Source organism: Colletes gigas, unplaced genomic scaffold (assembly GCF_013123115.1).
Source record: "Colletes gigas isolate AHSC1104 unplaced genomic scaffold, ASM1312311v1 Colletes_gigas_Sc00001, whole genome shotgun sequence".
NCBI lineage: Eukaryota > Metazoa > Arthropoda > Insecta > Hymenoptera > Colletidae > Colletes > Colletes gigas.
The window spans coordinates 7,090,001-7,115,991 of NW_025106630.1; the positions used below are offsets into that span (position 1 = coordinate 7,090,001).

Consider the following 25,991-nt stretch of genomic DNA (forward strand, 5'->3'; position numbering starts at 1 on the left):
CGATTCAAAGAAGAACAATGCAAAGAGGAGGATCTCTGTTAGGAGTACCAAAGCAAAAATTTTGATGGTCTTTGTTTCCTTCGACGACTGGGTAAAATTCGAAATATCTTGCGTAAAGAAACAAAGATGATCTAGACGAAGGAAGAAGCATTCGAGACTTACCGTCGTACATGATGGGGACGCCAGTCTCGTAATAAACGAGAGCCGGGAACGAAAACACACCGATTTCCGCGGCTAATTTTGCGTCGTTCGACTTAACGAACTGAATACCGTGTTTGTCTGTGTCATCGTCAATGGTTTCTAGCTCCTCGAGAATCTCGGGGCACGTTTCGCATTTATTGTCGTCTGTCGAACAAAATATTTATCATAACAGAGTGCTATGCAACGCATCGAATTTGTACGAACGTGAAACCATTGAATAAACTTACAAAAGAATACAGCTAGATGCTCGACGTCGTTGATTAGCACCTGCAGCGTCTTTCTGTCGACGCTTTCGATCACGTCTGGGGTTTGAGTACGAAGATCTAGGATCCATTCCAATATGGCCTCCTCGTGCATCATGTCACCGTTATAGACCTGGCGGAATTTGTGCCTATAGAACGCCAACGCTGGCAGACCAGGTAGATCGTATTCCTTCTCGATCCCCTCGTCGGAGATCTTCACGAAATCAATGTCCTTCTCCTCGCACTCGTCGTCGATGTTCTCCAGTTCCTGTAGGATTTTCTGGCTCTTCTTGTCACCCTCTTTGTCTGCATCACGAAATCATTCAAGCAGACGACCCTTTTAAACAATCCTTTCAACAAAATAAAAATGCACTCACAGAAGAAGATGACGATGTAATCGTTCTCCTCGAGTATGTTTTCCAACATTTTCCCATTCACTTCCTCGATCTTTCCGGGGATTTCGAGGGTGTCTTCGTCGGTGATCCACGACAATACTTCGTCCTCGTCTTCGATGTCGCCCTTGAAGATCAACGGCTCCTTGTTTCTGAAGAACGCCAACGTGGGGAAGCTCTTGATCCCGTGTTTTTTCGCGAAGCCAGTGTCTTCCGTCGTGACGAAGATGATGCCGGTCTCGTCCAGCTCGTCGTCTATGTTTTCGAGTCCCTCGAGCACTTTGTCGCATTCGTCTCCGTCGTCGCAGTCACCGCCTGATGGACAACGAGAAAGATTTTTATTCACGAGTTTCGTTACCTGGAAGGTGTGTACTTACTGAAAAACGCGACAACGTATTCGTGTTCTTCGATCAGATCGGACAGAATCTCATCGGTGACCTCCTCGATGGTGGCGGTATTCTTCTGCTCGACGAGCCACTCGAGGACCTCGTCCTCGTTCAAGAGATCTCCCTCGTAAATGGCTGGTATCTTGTTCTCGAAGTAGACCAAAGTCGGCAGATGATCTATACCGTACTCCTTCGCCTCGGCATCGTTGTCCATTCGAATGATCACGATACCCTCCTTCTCCAGCTCGTCGTCTATGTTCTCCAGCTCGTTCAGGATCCGTATGTCCTGCTTGTCGTCCTTGTCGTCTACGAAAAGGGATCAATTCGTGTCTCGTTTTTGCTCGCGATCGACCAACAGCACCTACCTAACCGGTAACAGTGGAAGAATGTTAAAAGGAGGTAGAAAGACGAATCGATCGCTTACAAAACAGGACTGCCAAGTACGGTGAGGTCTCAATTAGCTTCTCCATCATCTCGTCCGTCACTTCCGGTATCTCGGTATGCTTCTTCTGATGCAGTAACCAACCCAGCAGCTGATCCTCGTTCATCAGGTCCCCTGCGAATTCAGGACTCTTTTTATTTCCAGTGATCTCGAGCGTCACGACAGATCGTAACCGAGCAAAGTACCTTCGTATATGTGCGGTATTCTTTTCTCGAAGAGCACCAGCGTCGGGAAATTATCGATGCCGTATTCCTTGGCCTCGTCCAGGTCGTTAATCTTCACGAACGCTATGTTATGTTGGTCGCAGTCATCGTCGATGTTCTCCAGTTCGGAGAGGATCTTCTGACTCTTCTTCTGTTCCTTGTCGTCTGTCGAATAAAAGTTAAAACCGATAGATTTCGTCTACAATAATTAAAGGTTTGTAAATAGATCACTGACAGAATAGGACGGCCACGTGTGGCATCTTCTCGATAACCATGTCGAGCATCTCGTCGGTAATGTCCTCGATGTGGTCGCTCTTCTTCTGTTGCTCGAGCCACTTCAGAACCTTCTCCTCGTCTTCTAAATTGCCCTCGTACAAAGTCGGTATACCCTTCTCGAAATAGAGCATGCTGGGAACCTTCTCGATACCGTACTCCTTCGCTTCCTCCGCGTTGTCTATCTTCACGAAGATAACTCCGAGCTGATCGCACTCGTCGTCGATGTTTTCCAATTCATTCAGAATCTTCTGAGACTTCCGATCGTTGTTGTCGTCTACCGGATTTCCATTAAGAGCGTTACCAGAGATCTATAAAGATTAATCGCGAAACAAACGTTCGGTCCACGTCGATAGACTCACAGAACAGCACGGCCAGAGTCTTCCCGTCTTTGATCAGACGATCCAACATTTCGTCGGTGACGTCCTCGATCTCATCCTTCTCCAGTTGCGACAACAACCACTCCAGAATTTCGTCCTCGTTCTCGACGTCCCCTACGATCACAGAATCTAGTTTTATCCTACGCTTTGCATCGACCAGTTCTTCCTGGCTACGATGCTCCAATTATTTTTCTTATAATACGCACGAGAATTTGTATTAATCGTCTACTAAAACGCAGGGAAATTTAGTCAACTACCGTCGTAAACGTTCGGGATCTGCTTCTCGAAGTAGACGATCGCCGGGACTGAATCGATTCCGAAATCCTTTGCCGCCTTCTCGTCGTCGATCTTCACGAACTGTATCCCGTGTTTGTCGCAGTCATCGTCGATCTTCTCCAGCTCGTTCAGTACCTGCATCGAATCCTCGTCACCGTGGTCGTCTGAAGAATTCGCAGAAGAGTCGATCGTAAGTAAAATCGCGGGTGGAACGAAACGATTCGGGTAAAAGTTACTCACAGAATAGAACGACCAAGTTGTCGATGTTCCCTATCAGGGTCTGTAGGGTCTTCGCGGTGACGTCCTCGATCACGTCCTCTTCGTCTCCTGTGCTCTTGTTTGCCACCAGCCATTCCAGCACGTCCTCTTCACGGCTGAGCTCGTCTACGCGAATTTTGAGTAAATTTAACTCGAGAGTTCGTATCGAAAGATCAATCGTCTTGATGCTCACGTTCATAAATGATGGGAATCTGGTGTCTGTAGTAGACCAGAACCGGAAGTGGGCCCAGATTGTACTCGTCCGCTAGCTGTTCGTCCGCGATCTTCACGAAACCGATTCCCAATTGGTCGGCCTCGTCGTCGATATTCTCCAATTCTTGAAGGGCCTTCAGACACTTTTTGCAGTCTGGTTTGTCTATCCCATTTGAAATAAAAAACAGTGTTATCGTTCGGTTCCTTTTCACGACAGATCCGGAAACATCGAGTGTGACATCTTCGGGTAAAATACGGTTAACGTTTAACTCTAGATACTTTTTCCTCTCTGCCTGCTTTCTTTAAGGAAAGCCTTGGCAATTACCTTACTTACAAACGTGCGACAAAATGAAAACTAACAAAAAATGCGAATAATCGTAAAAAATCCTATGATTTTCTTTTTTTTTAACTGCGTTGCCTGTAAACGAAACCGTTCAACTTTCTTTCTAAAAAAAAAGTGAGAAGACACGTCGTATTAGTATGCAAAATTTCTCTCGAGTTACAGTGCACATTCATTCTACTCTAAAGGGGGGGTGGGGGGTGGGGATGCACAATAATGCACATTCTACGATCTACGTCATCATATCTTTCAATGCACACACGACACGGAATTAGTAATCGAATATTTTGTTTCCGACTGAGATTTATCAAACAGTTCGAGACAGTTCAATTACTAATTGAATCGTTAAATGCTTGGTAACACAGTTCATACACATTCCATGAGAATCCATCGCATGTGTAAGATCGACGAAATATTTGAAAGACTCTTCCTTGCTTCCTTGTCACCTTTTCCCCTCTGGATTTTGTATCCCTCTATTATGGTAGATAGAAACAGAGACAACTGCTGCAAGCGATGCAATGTGCTCAGGTGTCAATTAAAAAACAGATACTGGTTCGTTGTTAAACGTGTGTATTGGAAAGGTAAATACGTATATGGAGAACATACAGTCAGAGCACGAACCAGTTTGTTTAAGAGGAATAAAATCTGTCGGCTTAGAATTATCAGCGACTTCTGATCGTAATCGCAAGCAATACGAAATGGAACACAAGACGTTTCTTTTGTCTTTCTCCGACATAATGGTTCGTGCATCGTGGTGTGTGTACAAGCTTTGGAAATGAAAGCCGTATGACATTTAGAACAACCATGTCATTTAAATGTATACTTACTAGAACCGACGCCAGCACACCGCTGCGTATCCGGACCTATCCATACCAACACACACAAGAACGTTTCACATATATGTATTATTTACAAGTATGTTGCAAGTGATCGAATCGCAAAGTGAACGAAGTCGAAGAATCGAAAATTGCAGAAACTTGGACACGAGTCATTTCTCTTGTACGCAATCGTAATTTCAATTGTTCTCCGTTAGTCCCGACTGGTTCCATTTTGCGACGCGTTAATCTTTCACAACGGACAACGACAAATTTTCGCAGACAGTAGGAAAGAGGCGAATACTAACAAAAGGATCGAAGGGATTCGTTGGGAAGTTAAGGAAAATGTTCTATACGACTGATTTTCAATATAAAAACAAATTTCATTTCGTTTACCGAAAGTAAACATGTGAAAATCACCCATATAGATAAAACTGAGTTTTCAGGTTTTGAAATAATAATCTTTTTTCTACTGCGTTAACACGGTGACTGCCATGGTCATGGAGTTATCGAATATTTCTATCTGTCGCGTTATAATTTGAAAAAATGTCGAGGAAAGAAAATTGGGGTGGCAATCAACGTGCTCATTGCTCGTTGTCCGCGTTGTTGGAAACGCCAATGCGAGCTGCTGTGAGTACCAGTGAAAATAAAACCAAAGAAATCGGTATTTAATAAAAATTAGTCGTTGCAGCCAAGATTGCTGCTAGTTCTGTAAAGCCCTGTTAATTTTATGTACAATGACGGTGTTAAGTACCTATTGGCTTTCCACGGAAGACATTAGTAAGACAACAAAATAATAATAATAAAAGATATGCGTACTATGTACACGAATCGAATAAGTAACGTGTCGTATTTCAGTTTTCATCGGTAACGAACAGTGTTCCACCAAACTGGAACACAGAATCTTGGGGATAATCGAATCAATGGATCCCTCGATCTCTTCGATCGGACTGGTTTCACTGTTTTTCATCGAGAAGAGTGTGAATTCAACGAAACGCGATCTAACAGTATAGCTTCTTGTTCATCTTCAAGGCAGATTACGTTGAATGGGTTACAATTTTTACACTTTTCTCGATGTAAGCGAATCTAACTCGGGGTACAGAGACAGAGAGAGAGAGAAACATGTTTGTAATATGCTCGAGACACGAGAGAAAGAACTCACAGAAAAGGACTGCCACGAATTCCGTATCCTCGACGATCTTCTCCAGAATTTTCGAGTTTACCTCTTCGATACGATCGGGCAGATCCATAGCTTCCAGACTCGTCAGGAAGTCTAGCACGTTTTCTTCGTCCATCAAGTCACCTGAAAGTCGCGATCGAAGAACATGTAATAGTTTCATTTTTATATGAACGAATGAAACTATTTGATCGGTCGATAAGTTAGAAAGAGTATTAGGTTACCGTTCTATGGATGGCCATGTATATTCAAAGAGTTAATAATACCCCTAATTGCAATTTCCTGCCTCTTCTGTTTACCATCCCGAGGCGTCTAAAATAGACTTCTATCGCGGTACGTTGCATTCGGTACAATAGAAATAGATACAACCTGTCGTTACATCATCGAAACGAAAATCCACCGAGACGTCTCGGTGAAAGCCAATTCAAGCAAACCGTTTTCGCTTTTCTCGTTTCACCTTGGACCGAACGTCCGATATATTCAGTCCATCGAGTTAATAAATCTCCACGATCCCGTTGCCAAACCCGGGCTTTACTGATCACAATGTAGCGGGATTGATGATCACACCTGTACCTCGGTCTGCTTCCGCCTTGGGTGTCCAAGTGCGTCCAATTTCTGATTTTCCTCGCCTGGACCCGCAAATCGCGAACTTTGAATCTCGATTCTAACGTGGGACTCGTTGCTTGTTTTATTTCTTTTCTCATAATATTACCCCCTTGACATTTTTCTCCCGTTTCAAACTCTCTAAGAACAATAAAACGGACTATTCGTTCGCGTTCGATTCCCCAGCGTTTACGTTGAATCTTTTTTTTAACGATGATCGCCATCATTGATCGAATACAATGCGACGGCGGAGTATTGTGGCAGAATGTTTTCGTTTTCGAGTCGTAGCAAAGCGTCTCTCGATCTAAATGTAGAAAGCTAGACAGCCAGCGGCTCAATGAAACCGTAATGTACAGTAAGCGGCGCATCGTGTTATTACGTAACGCGCATTCCATGTACTCTATTAATTTCTCCTCCTCGTCGACGAGTCACCGACCAACCGAAATTATGTTGCAAGAGTCGGGGCTCTCGTTTCGCGGATCCATACGAAGCGGAAGATCGCGCGTCCAAAGGGTCGGTATGTCGAACAAAATTCGAGCACACGGTTAGCTGCTGTTTTACAGGCTAACCTCACCAAATACCAAAACCTGGGACCTCTGCCAGAGAACGAAGGTGGTCAGACTTTCCGCGCAAACTGCGACTGCTCGAGTCCGTGAAAATTCTTTAGTTACGGCCATAACTGTATCTTTACCGAACAGAATGGTTTCGGATAAACGGGAAAACCGAAATGTCAACACGCCGTGCCTACTTTTACGAACACCTTGTACATTTGTATCGATAACTTCTGTCGATCGTTTCTTTTATTTAGCGACAAAAATCGTTGGTCAACCGTCGCGTTAGAAAGTCTTGCAGAAGTCTCATGTAATAAACAACGATGAATTTGATCAGTGAAAGGGTAAATATGATCCGTAGAAGGGTTAATTCGAAGTGAAAAAAGTGTGAGAGCCAAGACGCGGCGCTGTAAAGAATTGTCTGACCATATCAAGGCTCCTCTACTGGAATCGACAGAATTCCCGAAATCCACGAAAATTCGAGAATACCGGCGATTGTTTCGTCGATTCTGGGTCAAGTACTATACCGCGGCGAGTCTCGAACCTTGTTTCTCATACCTGGCAAGGTTACCGTGATCGCGGCCGGATTCCAATAAAAGTTTGGCGAACTTTCAGCCATTTGGAATCATCGCTATCCGTTGTTGTTCGCCGTACGTGCGAACGCTACGTAAAAATTTAACGGGCGCGAATTTTTCCAACCAAAAGATCCGATTGCATTTCCACCCGAGACGTAAACGTTTGGCGAGCCTAACCTTCGTAAATGATTGGTTCTCTCTCGCGGAAATATGTGAGGGCCGGGAAGGTTTTGATGCCATACTGCTTGGCCAGTCGTTTGTCGTTGATTTTGACGAAGTCGACCCCGAAATGATCCGTGTCGTCGTCGATCTTCTCCAGTTCGGCCAGCACCTTGTCGCATGTCGTACAGCTTCTCGCATCTGGAACAAAAATGGTCGCGTTCAGTGATATTTTAAGCCCCTCTAGCGTTCGTAGCCTCCAGAAGTAGACGACGCTGCCTTGAAGTTTCATTTCGCGTTCGAGAAGCAAAATTCCGTGAGAAATCGTTTGGCCCGTCGGCGGCCTCGATGTTCGATCGGGACTATTATTTTCAGAAGGCGGTTCACGTGGAAATTCTCAGCTCTGTCAGGTTTAAAATTAAAGAGCCGAATGTTTCGCGGTATTAATGCCATCGGAAGCGTTTGGCGAGCGGGAGGTGTCCGGTCTCGCGTTAACGATCAATTCCTCGCGAGCACATCCTTGAAGCCCGGCCTTGCGTTACAGAAGAAGGAAAGCTAATCCTTCTTACGCGAGTTTTACGCTTATCGTTCGTGGCTTGGCAGTTCCGAGCGTTCTTGGCCGGCTCCGCACCGTTCCGCTCGCTGGCGCGGTGGACGACGCGGGTGTTGGGTTACAATCATTGGATATGGACAGCGAGGTGTCTATCGAGTGTTTCTCCACCTAGCTTTCTCGCTGGACGATTTAAAAGCTCCGGTAATTAACGGTGGAATTTTATTAAAATCTTCCCCCCCAGTGATCAGCGAAACCTGACTCGAGCTGAGGAGCACAGAGATCGAACGAAAGGGAGAAGAAATGCTGATGATTCAGGGTGCAAATTTCCTTGCTCGCGAGTTTGGATGCCATCGATTTTTATTTTTCCAATGATTATTTGAGTAGCGAGAAAATCGTTTGTTTTGTATTTTATTTTCGAGTGATTCTTGTTCGTTGGAACGCACCACCAAAGCAATAACATTCGGCAGTGGTCACCCCCGCACGAAGTCTGGCAATGTACGGAGTTCGAGAACGCGAAAGAGAAGGGAGAGCGAGAAAGAGCGAACAGGCGAGTTGTTGAAAAACGTGTGCCATTTAAATTGGACCGATTCCACTGGCTGCATTCGTAATAGAGGAAAGCCGAAAGAAATTCTGCGATAATGATTGCTACCAGTCACGTTTCACAATAGGAACCGATCGAAAATAATCTTTCAACGACTTAACAAGCTTATGGACTTGCGTTCGATCAGCGTTCGCCGTCGTAGATCGACAAAAGTGCAAGCTGGAACCAAATATCAGGCATTTTAACGCGTTAAGCAAGAATGAACATTTCCTGCGACTTTAACTTTTCAAAGAATTAACTGTATATTTATTATTTGTCGAACGGAACAAGAAATGCATTTTTCGTTGCAGCGCATGGAAATAGTTACTAATTTTTCATTGTCCTCGAAAACCACGGTTATCGAAACTCAGCAATATATAGAAGAACTTAGTGGAGCAATAAATTCAATTGTAACTAAATACGGTATACAATATAGTTTGCAATTTTTTTCAGATGGTAAAAAACACTTGTAAAAAGGAGACGATGTTTTTCTTATCGTTATTCAACGGTCCACCTACATAATACCTAAAGATTCAACGGCTGCGAAAACTCTCGAACTGATCTTCCCGGTGAAGCAGAGACTCGCAAACAAATATAAATAGAGCGACACAAAACAATTCTATTTTTATTTCTCATCGTGTCCACCCACCCGTTCCACTCTTAAACGGATCGTCGGATCGGGAGCGAAAAATAAGCGATACCGCTGAAACTCGATTTCACGCTCAGCCTATCAATCGTCGTGAATCATCTGCTTCTTCTTTTCTCTTGAATCTTTAAGGTACTCGAAATAAAAACACTCCTGTATTATAAATATATCGTAAACCGAGATACATTGTAACGTTCGATGGGCTCATCGTTTAAAAATAACTCTTTATTGTACAAAGGATACTTACGACACAGGCCAAACCTGTACATCGTGTGTTTTATAATCGCTTATTATTTGTAAATATTTATCAAGAACGAGGATGTCAAGGATGTCAAGAATGGCATCCGCCTAAATTTCTAACGTTACCGGCTACTGCAGGAAAAAATAAACAATGGGTATTTGGAGCAGAAACGGAATATGTACGTGCCCGATTACCTTATATGTAAAATGTCGCGTTTTACTAATGGCGAAAGATTCGAGATACACGTGTATTTGGCAGAGTTGGGCAAATGTCATTCACGAATAACGAATAGAAAAATGTAGATTTATCGGTAAGGGGAATTGTTAGATGATGGAAATAGGTCCGTGGACGTTGGGTTTGCTTTGAACCACGTAAACTTTCTGATTTCGAATAAATTACGATAATAACGATAGTAAGGTGAGGAGTCGGAGGCCCATTGTACGATGTCTAAGACGGTCCATCGTCTAAAGGTTAAGGGCATGCAAAAGATAATAAAGATCTTCGCGATGGAAGTTGGGTCTCGAGAGGAAATGGTTTGGCACTGCTGTGCAGGTTTGAATGGTCCGCGCGAGAAAATATCCGCTGATATCAGCGCGGACCAAGAATACACGCTGACCGCGATATCTCGGCTACGTTTCGACTGGAGATGTTCGATATAATCGAGGATTCCACGTGCTGTTGCTGTTCGGTGTTTCAAGGTAGCGAGTATCGGGGTACTTAGGTGTGCAGAGCAGTCAGTTGGACGGTGTTTGAGCATCGGGCGGGAGAAACAGAGACGACGAGATCGTACCGACGGCCAGTGCCTAGTTTACGAGCCACTAAAAATACAAGAACGAACGGCCTCGCCGCGACGCCGTCGACGACGACATTTTACTTTCCGGCGTTCTTCACGGACGTCTTCTCGCGAAGGGCGCTCGCGTGATTTCTCGATAGTCGCGTACGACGTACACGCGGAAGTATCTACTCCCAACAACAAATAATAAAGAGAATACAAGTATGCTCGATAAGTTTCGAAGATACGGAGACACGTTTGGACTTGTGGCATTGAACTATGATGGGGCTGTGCTAGCAAGTTCAGCATCGCCATCGAGCGAAGATGCCTCATGATTTCTCTCAAGGTCCTCGAAGATCGACCTTAAGCCTCGTAACTTAACGATGCGAACCACGATTCGGATCTCCGATGATCGTATAAAAAAAAAGAAAAGCATTGACCGTTCAAGGAGACGATTCGAAGAGCGTTGGCGCGATTTCGTTCGATCAGCGCAGCGATCTGGAGTCAATAGTTTTATTTATACCGGAAGAAACATTCGAAGCATATTTTCAGGGTCCCAGACCGCCGCTAAAGATAGCCACTCTCAATCGGCCGTATTTCTTGTCCCGCGTGGTCACGTGACTCTACGATTGTGTAGAGCTTTAAAGCGTGAACCGACGATTGAGGACAACGCGTGGGCGTCCCGAGCTTCCACGCTACGGCTCGAGTCCAGGGTTAAAATTTCAAACTGACATTTCGAAGTACGTCTCGCGTATCTTCGTCCCCGGCAAAGGGAGGAATTTCCATTTATTACAACGGATCCTCGATCGCGAAATAAAAAAACGACTGCGATTTTATTAACTCGATCGAACTCACGGGCCACCCACCTCCGAATAAACAACGTATAATATCGTCTGCTATACGTATGTGTACGCGTATCCGAGCACGGTGAACAGTTGGCAGGGGATCAAGCGTGCTTATCACTGAATTAGCAATTTTCTCATTCTGAGTTTTTCCTGGCAAGCTACTAATTAAATTAAGTCTCGTCGCGCACAGGTGGTCAAGCGTCGTAGACACAACAAGATCGCTTCTCGAACGATGAATCCTCGGCTATTTATCACGCCTGGTATTTCCAACTTTCAAAACCAGTAACAAAATCAAGTACAAAACATTGAGCAACCCTACGGGAACATCGTGAAACAGTATCGATTCTCTGGGATAATCTAAAACAATTGAACGTCTCGGCGTTGGATGCAACATTTGATTAAAAAAATAACTAATGAGAACGAGAGCGATCTTGCAATTCAGAACGGTGTTCTTTAACATTGTTAACCATGTTTCAAAGTGAAGTTCATAGATCGTGTCTAATAATAAGTAACAGCGATCGGAAGATGATTGTCCCGTTTCCACGAGGCGGTGGTAATTGGGCGAAGCGGAAAGACAGGCAGCCTTTGGCTTAATTGATGGGGCGGAAAGAGCTCGCCTTTCGGGAAGCTCCAAACGAGAGAGCGCATCTGGAAATATCTACTCGAGGGCCGACGTCTTCCGGTACGCGTCATAGATCTTTTATAATCGCCCCGTTCGGATCCCTCGTGGGCCAACAGAGCTACGCGGATTCACCGAAAAGACAAAGGACGATAGAGATCGGGCAATTTTTACCCTGAAGACGATGGACAAGTTACAGGTCGCCATAGTTTTCGCCATAGGAAAAAATCATTTTCCCGGCAGTAATATCGCGCGAACGAAAGACGAAGCGAGAAAAAGGTCTGTTCGCGGCGCGAAGAAGACGCGAGGACACGGCGGCTGGAAATAGGTTCGACTGGCGAGCTCGTCGTCCGGGTCTTCACGCGGTTCAGCCATCGGAAGGCTGGTCCAGGCCCCTCGAGGTCGTATTCCCGCCTGATTTTCTCGAAACCAGGAACCCGGTGTCGGAGACCGACGACGTCTACAGGACGATCGTCTCCCGCGAGGGTCGAGAACGACGAGAACGGGAGGCAGAGTGGTCGGGGACGGTATGTTTTCAGGCGAGACGGTAGGCGAGATGCTCGCCGGCAAGCGCTAAAATAACTCGAACGTGTGCTAAAAGCGGCGGCTACCGGAGCGCCGGCCTTGCTAACAGCGCTTTCGAGTATTGCTCTTTCCTGCCGATCGACCAGATCCCGGCTGCCCCGAGATCTTTTCTCGATAAATGCTCGAATAATAAACTCCTTACCAAAGAGGCAAAGATCGAGAGAGGAGGAGGGCAAAGAAAGAGCGAGATTCCGGGTGTCCCTATCGACTGGCGTACTATTTTTACGGGAGCCGCGTGAAAGAGCCACGAAAAGTTATCGCGAGTCCCACCGGTGTATTTTGAGAGTGTTCGTTACGTCATTGCAAGAAGAAGCGAGAAGTGGCGGCCGAGCGTGCACGAGGAACGCGAAACCTCGTTTCTCGAGAAAAAAGATAGCGGGGGAAAATGGATCGGAGCGATTACTCGCGATACGATCCAGAGGTCCTAACCCTAACCCGAACTCGTTTCGCGATCTGACCGGGTTTCTCCGATGCACGGAGGCGTGGGTTATACAATCGTTAACACCACTCTTAACACTTTGCCAACCGCACACTGTTCCTAAACTGTACGCGGCTCTGCTCAACACCAGATTTACGAATTTCGTACCGATCGACCGGGTTATCGAGATCTCGAAGACGATCTCGCGGTGTCGTTGAGGGACGAGATCGTTTCGTGGATCTTGCTGGCAAGGTTGCTCTCGAAATGCTTCGACGACGGGACGTCTTTCGTTCTCGGTGCTCTAACGCATGAGGTGGTTACATCAGACGGTATTATGAAAACGTGATTCAGGGAAGAATCGCGAGAGGAACGCGCGCGGAGGAACAGGTTGTCAAGAGCCCTCGTACGCTCGAGTATTTTAAATTAATCCGAATCGCCCTTTCATTTTTTAATTACATTTCGGTTGCGTTTTAAAGAACGTCATCGCCTCGAGTTCGTTCGATGAAATTAAATCAACGGCTGGCAACGCGTCTTGATTTGTGTACGTGTGCGTCACACCGGTGAGTCAGTGGCTACCACACTTCCATTGAGGTAATAAAATCTGATCGACTTTTTAAATTGCCAGCCTCGATCGAACCGTAACTCCATCGAGTCGTTCGATCACTCGAAGCTCGCGCTCGTGAAAGCGACGTCCATTTGGTCCTGATTATCGCATCCCTGCAGACGGTCGTGAAATCACGCGTCTGCCTCGAGACGGCTTGTCCTACTGAGTGGAGCGGCCATTTGGCAAAGGGAGAGAATTTAATACCTGTTAATTGTCATGCGAACGCAATCCGCGAGCATGACGAGTACGTTGCAAATTGTATAATGCTTCGACGGTTTGTTCGAGAAATCTATGACTCCATGAGCCTGCGAACGATCTCTGTCGGTCCCTTTACCGAATTTTGATCGAAACAAGCGTACAAGGGGCAGTCGAACGGGCAATACAAGAAACAGAGGCGTCAATCTGCCGGGAGATTTATTTATAACACGTACACGCGTGTCTCCGTCTTGGTATATTAAACCGCTCGCATATTGACGACTCACTTGTCGTCGTTGCACGCACAAACGATCTCAATGACGAATCATGTTCTGCAATTCTGGCTTTCATCGACACCCACTACGGCACGGTCACGGATTATATAATTCGCTGACACCGAAGAAGAAGACGAAACCGAGGAAGAACGATAGAGGGTGGAAGCAGCCTATGGCCAACAAAATTGCTAAATAACCAAACTGCTCGATTCCTTTACAAAGTAATAATTAATATGCAAAGATAGGGAGGTCTTGATTCCAATCTAGATTTCCTCGAGTCCTTGCGGGAAATTAGAATCGAAGAACGCGTACGAGAATCGAGAGAGTCGCTGAACCGAGAGGAATGCGGGAATCGGAAAAGAGAGAAGAGAGTACGTGGTGCAAAGTGCCCTGAAGAATTCGACGGCCAAACGGGAATTAAAAGGGCACGAAATAGACGAGTTACGTAAGATCGAATCTTCGCCACGTGTCGGTGGATATAGCGTTCGTTCCGTATATCCTGAACTCACTTTCGTAACACGGTCGATCTATATTTCCAAAAATTCGGACCACCGATCGAGAACCTCGATGCTCTCGTGCCGGAAACGGACGAGTCTTCGATTTAATTTTCCAGAGACGTTCGCAACGGCGCGTTGCGAAGACGACTCACCTTTTCGCCTAATATACCCAGTTCAAATATTTGTGTACCGTTGAGCACGTGCAGGCTAACACGTGCTCATAAATATGACATTCCCTCTAGACCAGCGATCCTCAACCTCTTTCCCTCGATTGCCCCCTCGATCGCTTCTCTCATCGCCCATTAATTCCACTGAAAAGCATCGGAGGTAATCGGTGGATGGTGGAAAGGGGATGCAGAATTCAGGGGGATAAGAATACACGTGTCGATGTAAAAATCGTATTATCAAAGGGGGCGACGTCTCAGGATTTTACGGTTCGACCCCCCCCCCCCCCAGCCCAGGGGAATATTTGGTGAATAGAGAACGAATTTAAAAAGGTCCAACGTTGCGCCAAGAAGACGATAGAAATAATCGAAAACCTCGTCACGTTCCTCCGGAGGAATCTAGAGGGTGGAAAGACGCGAGGACGTCGGACACTTACACCAATACACGGCAACAAAATCCTTCTCGTTGAGGAGTCGCTCGAGCTGTTTCGCGTTGACTTCCTCGATGACAGGCTCCGCGTCCTTGTGAGGGCCTTTGCTACGCGGCTCGTCCGATTTCGTCTTCGCTAGGGCGTCCACGGTGCCCAGAAGGGCGCATATCACCGCGAGTACACCGAGGAGGACGATCGTCTTCGAGTATCCCGTCGGCATCGTTGACCCGCAGGTAGTACTCCTCCTTCGTCTCCGCCAGCACCACCACCACCGGCCGAACCGTACCGCCGAAACGTCGTTCGCCGTCGACATCGCCGCACTGACTGGCACACCGGCTATTTTTGATTATTCGGACAGCGCCGCAACCACGACGGCCATGCCACGCGTCACGATCATCTTCAACGGCTCTCGCACGAGGACGTAGCCGTTTTCAGTTTCCTCAAGCCACCCCCTTCGCGCGACCGATCCTCGACGAACCTGGGGGACCATTGTTCGATTCGAACCAGGGGACAGATTCATCGATAATTTCGAGAATAGCCATTGCAACGACACAATGGAGATGCTTATTAAAATTGTCAATTAACGTGGTCAATTAACCTCGCTAATTGGCTCCTAACCCTTAACTCTTTGCACTCCTGAAAAAAATTGTGACCGGAGATTCTAGAAGCCAAAACAAAACGAAAATCAAGAATAGCAATTTGTTGATGGAGGCTTCGTTAAAAAGTTATTAACGTTCAAAGTTCCAAAACAAGTGGAGAATTTTTCGGCGAAAAAAAAGTTTCAAATCGTTCTGGAAAGAATTTGTTTGGTTGCGGGTAGCGATTACAATAATTTTTGGTGCATAGACATACCCTCGAAATCCTAACCATTTTCGAGAAAAAAATTCGTGTACGTGGACAAATTTTATTAATTATTTTCAGCTTCGATCAACAAATTGGTATTCTTCATTTTCAACTTATTTCGGTCTCTAGAATCTCTCATTAAAATTTTTCCCAGGAGTGGTCGAATACGTTGTTTGTAATAACCCATTGAAAGTCTTTCCACAACGTTATAAGCTGGTATTACTCCTGTGTTAGTCCATGCGACTCACCCTGTATATAAACCAGCAGGAGGATCGGGTTAAGACAGGTAGTTGATCATTGGCTTCGGTGCAGTACGGAATATCATGACGGTCGCCGATCGAAAGTCGCGAGTTGCAATCGTGGGGGGTGGCTTGGTGCGTGGAAAAAGAAATTCTATGAATTTCTATTCGTAATTGTAAAACAGAATTTTTTTAACAGTCGGCTTTCAGGTCGGAGCTCTGGCGGCTTGTTTCTTCGCGAAGAGGGGTCACTCTGTGCTCGTATACGAATACCGTGCAGGTAAATACTACGAAAATTAATGTTCTGTACGAAGCAAAGCGATACACGCGTTGGTAAACGAGTTCTATTTCATCGACGTGATTGTCTGATACTTGGAAAGGGTAGTGGGATTTTAAATCGAGACTTCAAGACGGAGGCTAGGCGAAATAAATGGAAAACAACCTTTTTTTAGACATCAGGGTGGAGGATTCCCGAGGGCAGAGCATCGACCTGGCTTTGTCGGACAGAGGACGCGAAGCTTTGAGGGCAGTCGGCCTCGAAGAAGCTGTGGTCGATCGCCATGGTATCGCCATGCATGGTAGAATGATCCATAACAAAGACGGCACTCTCAAGGAAATTATTTACGATAGCGTAAAGGGAAACGTGAGTGGCCACAGTTTCGTCACCCGATTTCTGATTTATTTCCTCGTTAATTTCTCTTGCAGTGCATTTATTCGGTCAGCAGACGATATCTGAACGTGGTTCTGTTAAACGGTGAGCAAAATTCAAATTAATTCCCTTCCGTGAGTGTCCTTTAACATCGATGAATTATTTTAATCCGGTCTCACCTCAGAAGAACTCGAACTTTTCGATTCGACTAAAAGAAAGCGTTGCTGAATATCCGATATCGCGGTAGTGCGTGAAGCCACAAGAATTCTAACGTGTCAGATTTCTTGTCACTGCTCTCTCATGCTTCTCACAATCTTGCAGCTGAAACGTATATGTTCCAGCTGCGCTATAATAAAATACACTCGGAGTGAAAAGGTTCAAAAATTTGTATTCACGATTGCTGTAGCGAGACAACCGCAACGACAACAGAAAACAACGAATACGGAAGCGTAAACGAAAATGACCATGCTTCGCGAGGGTTAGAAACAATTTTTTAATTCGATTTTTCGACTTATTTTCGTACGTAGAATCACCCTCTATCCGATAGTAACACCCTGTATATTTTATACAAAATGTTTCTACCACGTTTAACAAATATTTGACGCTGTTTCCTGATCGATTCCCCTTTCTCTTCCAATTTTGTACCCGTCGAATAGCCGCTGAGAAATATCCGGAAGTGAGCCTCCTCTTCAATAAGAAACTGGTAGACGCGGACCTGGAAAATGGAAAGCTGAAGATCTTAGAGTAAGGCGTCCTTCGTTTCACAAACAAGCTTGTTGGCGTTGTTAGAGGTTAATCGTTAATGTTTTAGTACGATAACCGAGGCTATAGAAAACGTGGAAGTAGATTTGATCATCGGAGCGGACGGTGCATACTCGACGGTCAGGAGAATAATGACGAAGAGACCTCTCTTCGACTGCAGTCAGACGTACATCGAGCACGGCTACGTCGAGTTGTTCGTTCCTGCTGGAAAAGACAACAAGGTAGGCGTATTTTCGTCAAGGTTGAGCGTGGTCTGCTCTTCGTAAAAATATCAGCCGCCCCGTTGCATCCATAATTTACGAATACCTTTGATCGTAACGGCAAAGTTATTAGCTTTTGTTCGCCCGTTGACGCGCTCCAAACACGTTGAGCGATCTATGCCAAAACAATTGAACGTACGTATTGTTAAAGTATGCTATGAGCGGCGATCATCTTCACATCTGGCCGCGGGGAGGGTTCATGATGATAGCCTTGCCCAACGACGACTGCACTTTTACTGGAAATATATTCGCGCCCTTCGCGACCCTCGATAAATTGAAGACACCTAAGGCGCTTCTGGACTTCTACGACGAACAGTTTCCGGATCTTCTGCCTCTGATAGGCAGGGAGAAGCTGGCGAAGGATTATTTCGAGAGGCAGCCGAAGACGCTGATTTCCATCAAGGTAAATGCCGGGGATCCGCATTTGCAACGTTGATACAAACTTCTGAAGTTTTGTTTGTTTCGGTTGACGTGGAGACTGGCGATGAAGCTATTGAACGCGGCACAATTTAATTAATTAATCTGTTACGATTGTGTCGCAGTGCAAACCTTATCACGTTGGACGAACTGCTCTACTTGTCGGCGACGCTGCACACGCTATGGTGCCTTTTTATGCTCAAGGAATGAACGCTGTAAGTTGTGTTCAATCGATCGGAGGATTCCACGTTCACGGAGAAGGAGTTTCTAAAAAAAAAAAAATAATTAATAACGTATCGTGCAAATAGTATTCTATTTTAATACGTATATGCTTCGTGGAACATGTACAGGCCAAGTTAACACGAATCTCTCGACTTAAACAAGTACTTTCCGTCAGGGTTTCGAGGATCTATTGCTGCTGGACGAGCTGATGGAACGGTACGATTCAGATTTTAGCAAGGTTTTGCCGAAGTTTAGCGAACTACGCTGCGACGACGCCCACGCAATCTGCGATCTTGCTATGTACAATTACGTGGAGGTAAAATTTTTCGACGATTCCCAACGAATCTTAAATCGTAACGAATCGTAAAGTACGAAACTTTCAGATGAGAGACTTGGTGAACAGAAAGTCGTTCCATTTTCGAAAGCAATTGGATACGTTTCTTCACCGACGAATACCAAACACGTGGATACCGCTCTACAGTACTATACACTTTTCGCGAATGAAGTTCCGCGATTGCATTTCGAACAAGGAGTGGCAAGACAAGGTACAGGAAACTATATCGTTGATTGTAAGAACGTAACGACCGTGGAAATCGGTGAAAATTCAATTCTTTCTCCGCAGATATTACGCAGGACTGTTTGGTGCGCGGCGCTAATAATTTTTGCAGTGTTGCTCGTGCCCATTTTCGAGAATTACAGAAAAAAGACCGTTTTATATTAGATGCAAATGCACAATCAACAGAGAGAATCAACAAAGAGAATTTACATAATGAAACTTTGCATACATCAGCTACAGGCGTCGCTTTGTTGTAACCTTACGTAATTGGTATTTACGGTTTCTATTAAAAACATCCGATGTTTTGTGTATCCATTTTCTTTTCCTTTTATAATGTACACCTCGCCATCCTTACCCACGTATTATATTTTACAATATTTTAATCGTATTTGAGCAAGTCTCGCTTAACACTAAACCTACCGACGCTTCATATATACCCGTTCCTACCATGATTGATCAAATGATCATGTTAATTCCGAAGAAAACAATTATTCACGAAACAATGGCATAGTAACTATGCAAACACCCTGTATACAAATTTAAATTAATTTTCAATCAAATAAACAATTTATGATCCAGTTTTATAGCACTTTGGGTATGTAGCGTCAAAGTAAATTGCAAAATAAACATAGAAGACAGCATAAATTATATTAGCTTGTATAGTCATTGGATAGAGGATGAAATGCCCTTTAAAATGAGCGTTCGAACAAGTCGATAGCGTAATTAGTTCCGGAGATATAGCGATTTTAGTTTCAAGTCGATGCGGTGGCTAATTTCGGAGATATAAGGGTTGGAAGCGTTTGTTTACGTCGCGTGGTCAATGGCCGCACGTGATCGTAGTAAATAGTAAACATTACGTCACGCGGTCACTCGGTCAGTGGGTCAACGTGCGACAAGGAGGTCCGACGCGACGCGTCAGACGGAGACAGAGATAGTCGAATAAAGAAAAATTACCCCTTTACATAAATTACGATATCTCGAAAACGGAAAGTCGGATCGCCAAAAACCAAAAGCCATTTTAAAGGGGAGGCTTTGCCGCTCCTAACAGCGGCTCAATAATTAATAAAACACTAATAGTTTCGGAACTGCACTGGTCTAAAGTTTTAGTATTTTTAATACGCATTGTTAGACTGTTCTAAGACAGTGGAAACTAAAGATTCTCTCCTTTCGCCTTTGCTATACATATGTTTCCTATTTACATCTGAATTTAACTAGAATTTGGTACCGAATTTTGCCCAGTTTTTTACAAAAAAATATAAATCATTCCAACCGGTCGGACGACCGGTCGTGGTAAGTTTAGTGTTAAAGGCCTTCGCCTCATAAAATGTTATTAAACTTAACTGCTTAATGCTATCTTCTTCTATACAAATTAGCTAGGGAAATTCTCATTATGATTAAAAGAACGCGCGTGCGCGAAAACGACCTTCGTCGACGCCCTCGCGACGCGATTATAAAATCACTCAAAACGTAACAGTGTATAGAAATCGTCTGTTTTTTTGGATATCGATGAGTTCTCATCGAATCCAGAGATCCATTAAAAATCACTATTGTGTGGTAAGTAGTATCACGACATCAATTCTAGGGTCACTGAATTAGCATCTTTCACGTATTTGTGCTTGTGGTTCTCGAACAGCTCTACCAAATGCTTTATGAACCTCCCATGGTGCTCTTCGATCTGTTCCGCCGTTGGTTCTGTTATTTTCGGCAACTCCAAGGGACTACCAACTGCAACAAAAACAATCACGATGTAATGGAAGCTCAAAGTTGCTCGTATCGAAGTTTTAAAGATTCGATACTGCGAAGTATTGCAGCGTAAACTGAAGTACTCCTTTAATTTAATTCACTGGAATCTTCTCTTCGTGAATTAAGATAAACGTCTGAATTATTATTATTATTTTCATTACCAACGACAGTGATAGGTCTCCGTTGCGCGATGATACCAAACGAGTACTGGAAAAATCCACGTCCCAGCAGGAGGATCGGCGCGATTCCGATTTTATTACGGATATAGTTTTGCGCTCTCCTGAAGAGCGAGTTCTCCGGCCCGTACACCTGATCGTACACGTCCGTTTCACCGAACGAAATCACAGGCACCAGAGGTGTCCTAGAAAACAATAAAATTCCCAAATCAACGAAACAACGAAGTATCTTCCATCGTCGTGGCGCGTACCGAGACTCAACGAATTAAAATCTGAAAGTTGAATCCTCTTTGAGGAAGAAGTTAAGGCAATGACGGCTACCGAGCAACGCGAACGTTGGTTCGTTTGTTTGCCGATTAACGGAGGTGGAGAGCGTTTAGGCAGGAATCTTCGCGAGACAGATTCGAGACTGGACTTTATAATTTGTATCGTAAACATTGATAATTCTAACCCATGCTTCAGCGCGATCTTTACGAAGCCTTTTCTTCTTTTTACCAGGATACGATAAGTGCCTGGCTTACATTCCAATGATTCCGACGCTCCACCGACGATGAGGACTGTTCCTCTTCCAGTGAACGGCTCCTCGGGCTTCGTCGACAGCATATAGTTCAAACTTTCGGCGCTGCTGCTCACCGTACCTGCGTTTCGATTACGATCAAAAGACGAAATCAGAATATGTTAACGTTTTTTAATGACTGAGAACCACTCAACCGTAGCCCCCCTGCCTCGTCTCTGGACATTTAATTATATATTCAATAAAGGAGCGGCAAGTTTTCGATAATCAACGCGTCAAATTATGTTGTCAGCGTAGATTTACCAAAGCGTTAATTTGCGTTGCGACACGTACCGCTCAGATAAGCGTATTCGCGGAAGAGAGGGATTCTGAAATGTTGGTCCAGAATTACGACCCGTATGTCCAGTCCTGGAAACATCTCTCTGCAGCCGAGAACGTCCGACCCGAAAGCCCCGAAGACACCCGTGGACAGAATTCCGTGAGGGAAGCTGCAGAACAAGTAGGACCTGGACGGATCCAGATCAACGGTTTTCACCAGTCTCACGGGAAAATAGTTGCAAAAGTAATGCAACCACGCGCAGTTTCTCAGCCATCTTGTCCACCATTCCCTGAGATAAAAGAAAACCTTGATTTTAAATCTGTGGATAGAAAGGAGCTGAAATTTCGGGCAAAGTTCGAATCGTACGTACTTTCTACCGCCTCGATTGCACGTGCCCCAGTCGTAATACATCCAGACGAAATAAACCAAGACGAGATAACGCAGAGTTTCCGTGTAGAAGAGGAGATAAACGGTGAGGATGTACCCAATGAAATCCCCGAATCCTAACAGAACAATCCATATCGCCGCTGAGAGTGTTTCGAGCCTTCGTCTCAGCGGCACGTTCAACGGTGCAAATTTCACGCCCAGGATTTCCATCGTTTTCTCGAGTTGTCTCTATAGGTTTGACACGTCGTTAGAATAATCGTACACGAACAACTGCTAATATTTACTCGCGACACTTGTCGCGCGTCATTTCTACCATCGAACCGTAGAAAATAATGTTTGCGTGGCACGGTGTATGAAATGTCATTAATTTATACGTCGCGTAACATACCAATACTTAGGCTCCTTGAAAATTTTACCCATCGCGTGTGGTCTAAACTTATTCAGCACTGGCCAAGTGGTGTTAGCGGAATAGCAAACGAAGACGCAACTTATCGCGCGGCGATCGCCTTACTATTCCACATTCTTTTTCACAATGCAAACACAAGGGAGATAACAGCGATTAAATATAGCCTGCCAGTTCCTACTGACTGCTACACGTTCGATTTTAATCGATTAATACCTTGAGCCGTATTAATGGAAATGAAAGAGACCGTTTACGAGGAGGAGAGAGATATCAAGTGACAGAAGAATGGAATCGTATATTAGCGTTTGATTTATTCTGCTGTTTTAAGTTTTTATCGGTCAACTGTGGGAGAAAAAAAGACTCGTACGAGTCGCGTGACTAATTCTGCAGAGATAAGCAGAAATCTACCGCGAGCATTTCTCGTTTCGTGCCCTCGTCAGGATGTCTTTCCGTCTCGTCGACGTGCCCTTAGAACAATGCAAACGCATTATTTATAGAGGTGCACCGCTAGAAAAGAAATAGCTCGACACGGACCCGTTTAAATAACTCTTTGTCGCTCGTTCCCCTTTAACGTCCTTTGTTTTCCATCGAGTCTTCGATGTTTTAAAAATCGTGACCGCGTTTGAACTAATGGACGTACGATGGTAATTAGCGCGTTGACGGCCAGGCTAGATTCGTCTATCTAAAACTGTCCTCGAGGTTCGGTAATATTGTAACGTGGAAACTAAAAATATTCGATACTCCGACGGGGTGATTTTTATTTTAAGGTATTCTAAACGACAGTGAAGTGGAACGTCAATCAACGAAATCCCGATTAGCATGTTGATTGCCACGTCAGGTTTCCATATCTAGAAACGTCCTCGATGTTCGTTTACATTACAACGTGAAAACGAAATATTCGATACTTTGATGGAGTGCCTGCCGTTTAAAGGCACTTTAATAACAGTAAAGTGGAACGTCGACTATCCAAATGCCGACTGTTCGAAAGGCTGCTTACATAAAATACGACTCTACTTACAAAAAATGAAAGTTAAAATTAGATTTCGACTGCAATTTCTCTGAAACGCAAACTAATACCTAAACAGGGTAATTTTTGCTGATTTTTATAGTTTGTAAAAGGGTGTAAAGTGCCGGTCACCGGTGTCAGTCAACGTGTCCGAGTCAGTGAAGATCGCGTTTATCAATTGTTGAGGAGAACATCCTCGTTTCCAAACAAACACAAAGAGATACACACGCGGAGCTTGTGACTCAACTCTCGTAGATTAGAACTTGGTTTTCGCAAGATATAATAAGACTACGGTTAAACTGTCAAGGCTTACGCCTCGGTAAACGTAATTCTACTTACACGGAGTACGATCTTGATGACACGCGACGTGTTTCGGAATCAAAACACCGATAACACGCGGTATTTCGGTTACACGTGGACCGCAGCTTCAGTCGAAGGTACGTGGTTTTAACTTTCTCTTTTCAGGGAGAATTAAAATCGAACGATCGACAAAAAAACCGTCGACGCAGTATCGCGTGCATAGTCAGCATAGTTTCGACAGACATCAACAACTATCTTGCCTTAACACCGATCAACTACTTGTAAACAATAGTTCACATTCTATACCGTAAATGTAATTGTTCGTTACTTAGTCCTGAATGGCACTCGTTTAAAAATGATCGATATCAACGAGACTGCGTAATTTCGTTGACGATCGACGTAAATCGAACCGGACACCGATGACGAAACGTTTCGAAACAAATACGAAAATAAACGATCCGTGCGACAACCGCGCGCGTTGCTTTTGTAATCGTGCTTTCTTACCTGTTGCAACGAAATGCTTAGCCATTTACAGATGGACGCCTCGCCGTTTACGAAGATCCGCGTACAATGGTCTCGATCTTTCGAGACTGCTTTCTCCTCGCGTGAAATTCGGATCTAGGCTAGACACAACGGGCGAGAGAGCATCTCGGCGTCGGTAAATACAAATTCTCGGAGCGTCTAGCGAGACGCTCGGTTCGGCGTCGCGCTGCTTACTGCTGCTCGCACGGTTCGGTGTCGCGCGGATCAAACAGGAAAGACTGCGAGCGTAAATGTCGCACACGCATGTATGCCATACGCGTTTACAAACGTGGCTGAATCAATGATGAGCCAGCGAGCAGCGGTTCGTTCGCGATCGACCATCGATCCTAACAAGGAACGATCCCGCAACTTGGAAATTTAAAAAATTTTGAAACTGTGGGTACACAGAGTGTTCCGCTAAACGGAGACATTTTTTACATATAATATTCGACAGTTAATATTCCAAGTCCAGTAGTTAAAAAATTATCGTTGTACCAGTAGTAACGAAACATATTTCGTTCTGGTCAGTTATCGATACGTTTGCCTTGCCGGAGATTGGGTTTAGGGTTATGGATTTTACCTGGATGCTCAGGTAGACACGTTGGTCGATCGTCTCTCTTTAACTAGAGGAGATTAAGGGGAAACCGGACCGACCCTAGGGCTAGCTGCACGATTCGCGCCATGACACTACCAATTTTGCCTCATTTCCTTTGATAAAATAATTGCACGGTAGAACGAAACGAGGAGATCAAAGGAACCTTCGTTCCTTTTATTTCTCTTCGGGTCTTCGTTCGCGAGCACCTCTTCATGGCGGGAATCGCTTCTACGCGAGCAACCGACCTACAAACTTTCAAGACTTTCTTATATCGTATTTAATCGCTGTATCAATCTCTAATTCATAATCGTAAATGTCTAGTCAAGATTTGCATTCGCACAGTATATTAATAAACGTTAAAATTGCCAATCAACGTGTCACGTAACTTTTTAACGACCATTACATTTATTGTACTCGGAAATGACTCGAGAAACGTAAACAATGTTTTTACACCGAAAGAGAAAAGTTCAGGAAAAGAATGTTGAGAACGAATGTATCGTTTTAACAGGATTTTTCACGGACAGAAGCGTAGATAGAAAATTGCAGGAGACGCTTCTTGTTGAAATAATACGTTTATTGCTCGATCTATATAAAAAAGAAAGAAAACAGATGAAAGGGCGCGGCATCGATCGTTAGAGGCCGTGCATCGGCACGCGAGAGAAAAATATACTTCGATTAATTAGAATCTATACCATTGCGACAACAATTACAATGATTAAACCGGTATATCGTTATACATACGTATACATATAATAATGCACGTGTAGTTTCCGAAGCTTCCGTCCTCGTTACCAGCGAAAACGCGATCGCCGCGTCGACGTTCGCCTCTTGCTTATAAAAATGCTATCTATATAATGTATATAAAAAACAAACAAAAAAATCGGAAATATCTTCCTCCCTTCGTTACCAGGCGCTCAAACAGTTCTCGAAGGAAGAGTTAACGGGCATAAAAAATTTGCACGATATCGTATAAGTGTCGCAATTAATCGATCAACGCGGTAATTATAATTTGCGCCATTTTAAGAGAACGTTCCACCCTCTTAAGCAACACCGTACGGTTAATAGTTGTTAAAACGCTTGTCGTTTAATTTCAATCGCTCATATATTCTTCATATAAAATTCATTTCCAATATCGCCGTTCGGATTTAACATCTTTAACACCGCCAC

The 25,991-nt window shown here is 44.5% G+C and overlaps 3 protein-coding genes across 7 annotated transcripts in view; 1 reads left to right on the forward strand and 2 right to left on the reverse strand.

The window, feature by feature from the left end:
* Nucleotides 1–15,250, reverse strand: part of LOC122396621 — a 29,861-nt gene extending 14,611 nt beyond the window's left edge. For 2 of the 5 annotated variants that reach the window (XM_043395202.1, XM_043395194.1), the window contains exons 1-14: nt 14,918–15,247; nt 7,505–7,687; nt 5,584–5,724; nt 3,247–3,429; nt 3,036–3,179; nt 2,777–2,959; nt 2,502–2,633; nt 2,102–2,416; nt 1,849–2,031; nt 1,646–1,777; nt 1,213–1,527; nt 821–1,150; nt 429–749; nt 163–345 (exon numbers count right to left, since the gene is read on the reverse strand). In XM_043395202.1, coding sequence (XP_043251137.1) covers nt 163–345; nt 429–749; nt 821–1,150; nt 1,213–1,527; nt 1,646–1,777; nt 1,849–2,031; nt 2,102–2,416; nt 2,502–2,633; nt 2,777–2,959; nt 3,036–3,179; nt 3,247–3,429; nt 5,584–5,724; nt 7,505–7,687; nt 14,918–15,224 — 3,052 coding nt within the window. In that variant the 5' untranslated portion in view covers nt 15,225–15,247. Of the gene's footprint in view, nt 1–162; nt 346–428; nt 750–820; nt 1,151–1,212; nt 1,528–1,645; nt 1,778–1,848; nt 2,032–2,101; nt 2,417–2,501; nt 2,634–2,776; nt 2,960–3,035; nt 3,180–3,246; nt 3,430–4,433; nt 4,470–5,583; nt 5,725–7,504; nt 7,688–14,917 lie in introns of all 5 variants that reach the window. The other 3 variants (XM_043395184.1, XM_043395211.1, XM_043395220.1) reach the window with 3 other exon arrangements.
* Nucleotides 15,251–16,077: 827 nt separating this feature from the next.
* On the forward strand, nt 16,078–19,470 carry LOC122396644 (kynurenine 3-monooxygenase). The gene is made up of 11 exons (XM_043395233.1): nt 16,078–16,128; nt 16,204–16,273; nt 16,446–16,636; nt 16,699–16,747; nt 17,299–17,386; nt 17,454–17,625; nt 17,816–18,067; nt 18,207–18,296; nt 18,479–18,619; nt 18,687–18,848; nt 18,926–19,470. The coding sequence occupies exons 1-11, from the start codon at nt 16,078–16,080 to the stop codon at nt 19,022–19,024; spliced, it is 1,365 nt and encodes a 454-aa protein (XP_043251168.1). The 3' UTR covers nt 19,025–19,470.
* Nucleotides 19,471–19,945: 475 nt separating this feature from the next.
* Nucleotides 19,946–24,508, reverse strand: LOC122396651 (2-acylglycerol O-acyltransferase 1-like). The gene is made up of 6 exons (XM_043395242.1): nt 24,212–24,508; nt 21,982–22,226; nt 21,626–21,900; nt 21,230–21,416; nt 20,764–20,963; nt 19,946–20,584 (listed from the first exon to the last, which is right to left on the reverse strand). The coding sequence occupies exons 2-6, from the start codon at nt 22,206–22,208 to the stop codon at nt 20,424–20,426; spliced, it is 1,050 nt and encodes a 349-aa protein (XP_043251177.1). The 5' UTR covers nt 22,209–22,226; nt 24,212–24,508; the 3' UTR covers nt 19,946–20,423.
* Nucleotides 24,509–25,991: the final 1,483 nt, after the last annotated feature.

Bases quoted from the DNA above. Each gene is read 5' to 3' on its own strand.
- LOC122396644 (XM_043395233.1), top strand. From the start codon at position 16,078: ATGACGGTCGCCGATCGAAAGTCGCGAGTTGCAATCGTGGGGGGTGGC. The intron at 18,068-18,206 runs GTAAATGCCGGG...ATTGTGTCGCAG, and splicing joins AGACGCTGATTTCCATCAAG to TGCAAACCTTATCACGTTGG. The intron at 18,620-18,686 runs GTAAAATTTTTC...CGAAACTTTCAG, and splicing joins CTATGTACAATTACGTGGAG to ATGAGAGACTTGGTGAACAG.
- LOC122396651 (XM_043395242.1), bottom strand. From the start codon at position 22,208: ATGGAAATCCTGGGCGTGAAATTTGCACCGTTGAACGTGCCGCTGAGA. The intron at 21,417-21,625 runs GTACGTGTCGCA...ATCGAAACGCAG, and splicing joins CGAATACGCTTATCTGAGCG to GTACGGTGAGCAGCAGCGCC. The intron at 20,585-20,763 runs GTAATGAAAATA...TTTTTGTTGCAG, and splicing joins GAGACCTATCACTGTCGTTG to TTGGTAGTCCCTTGGAGTTG.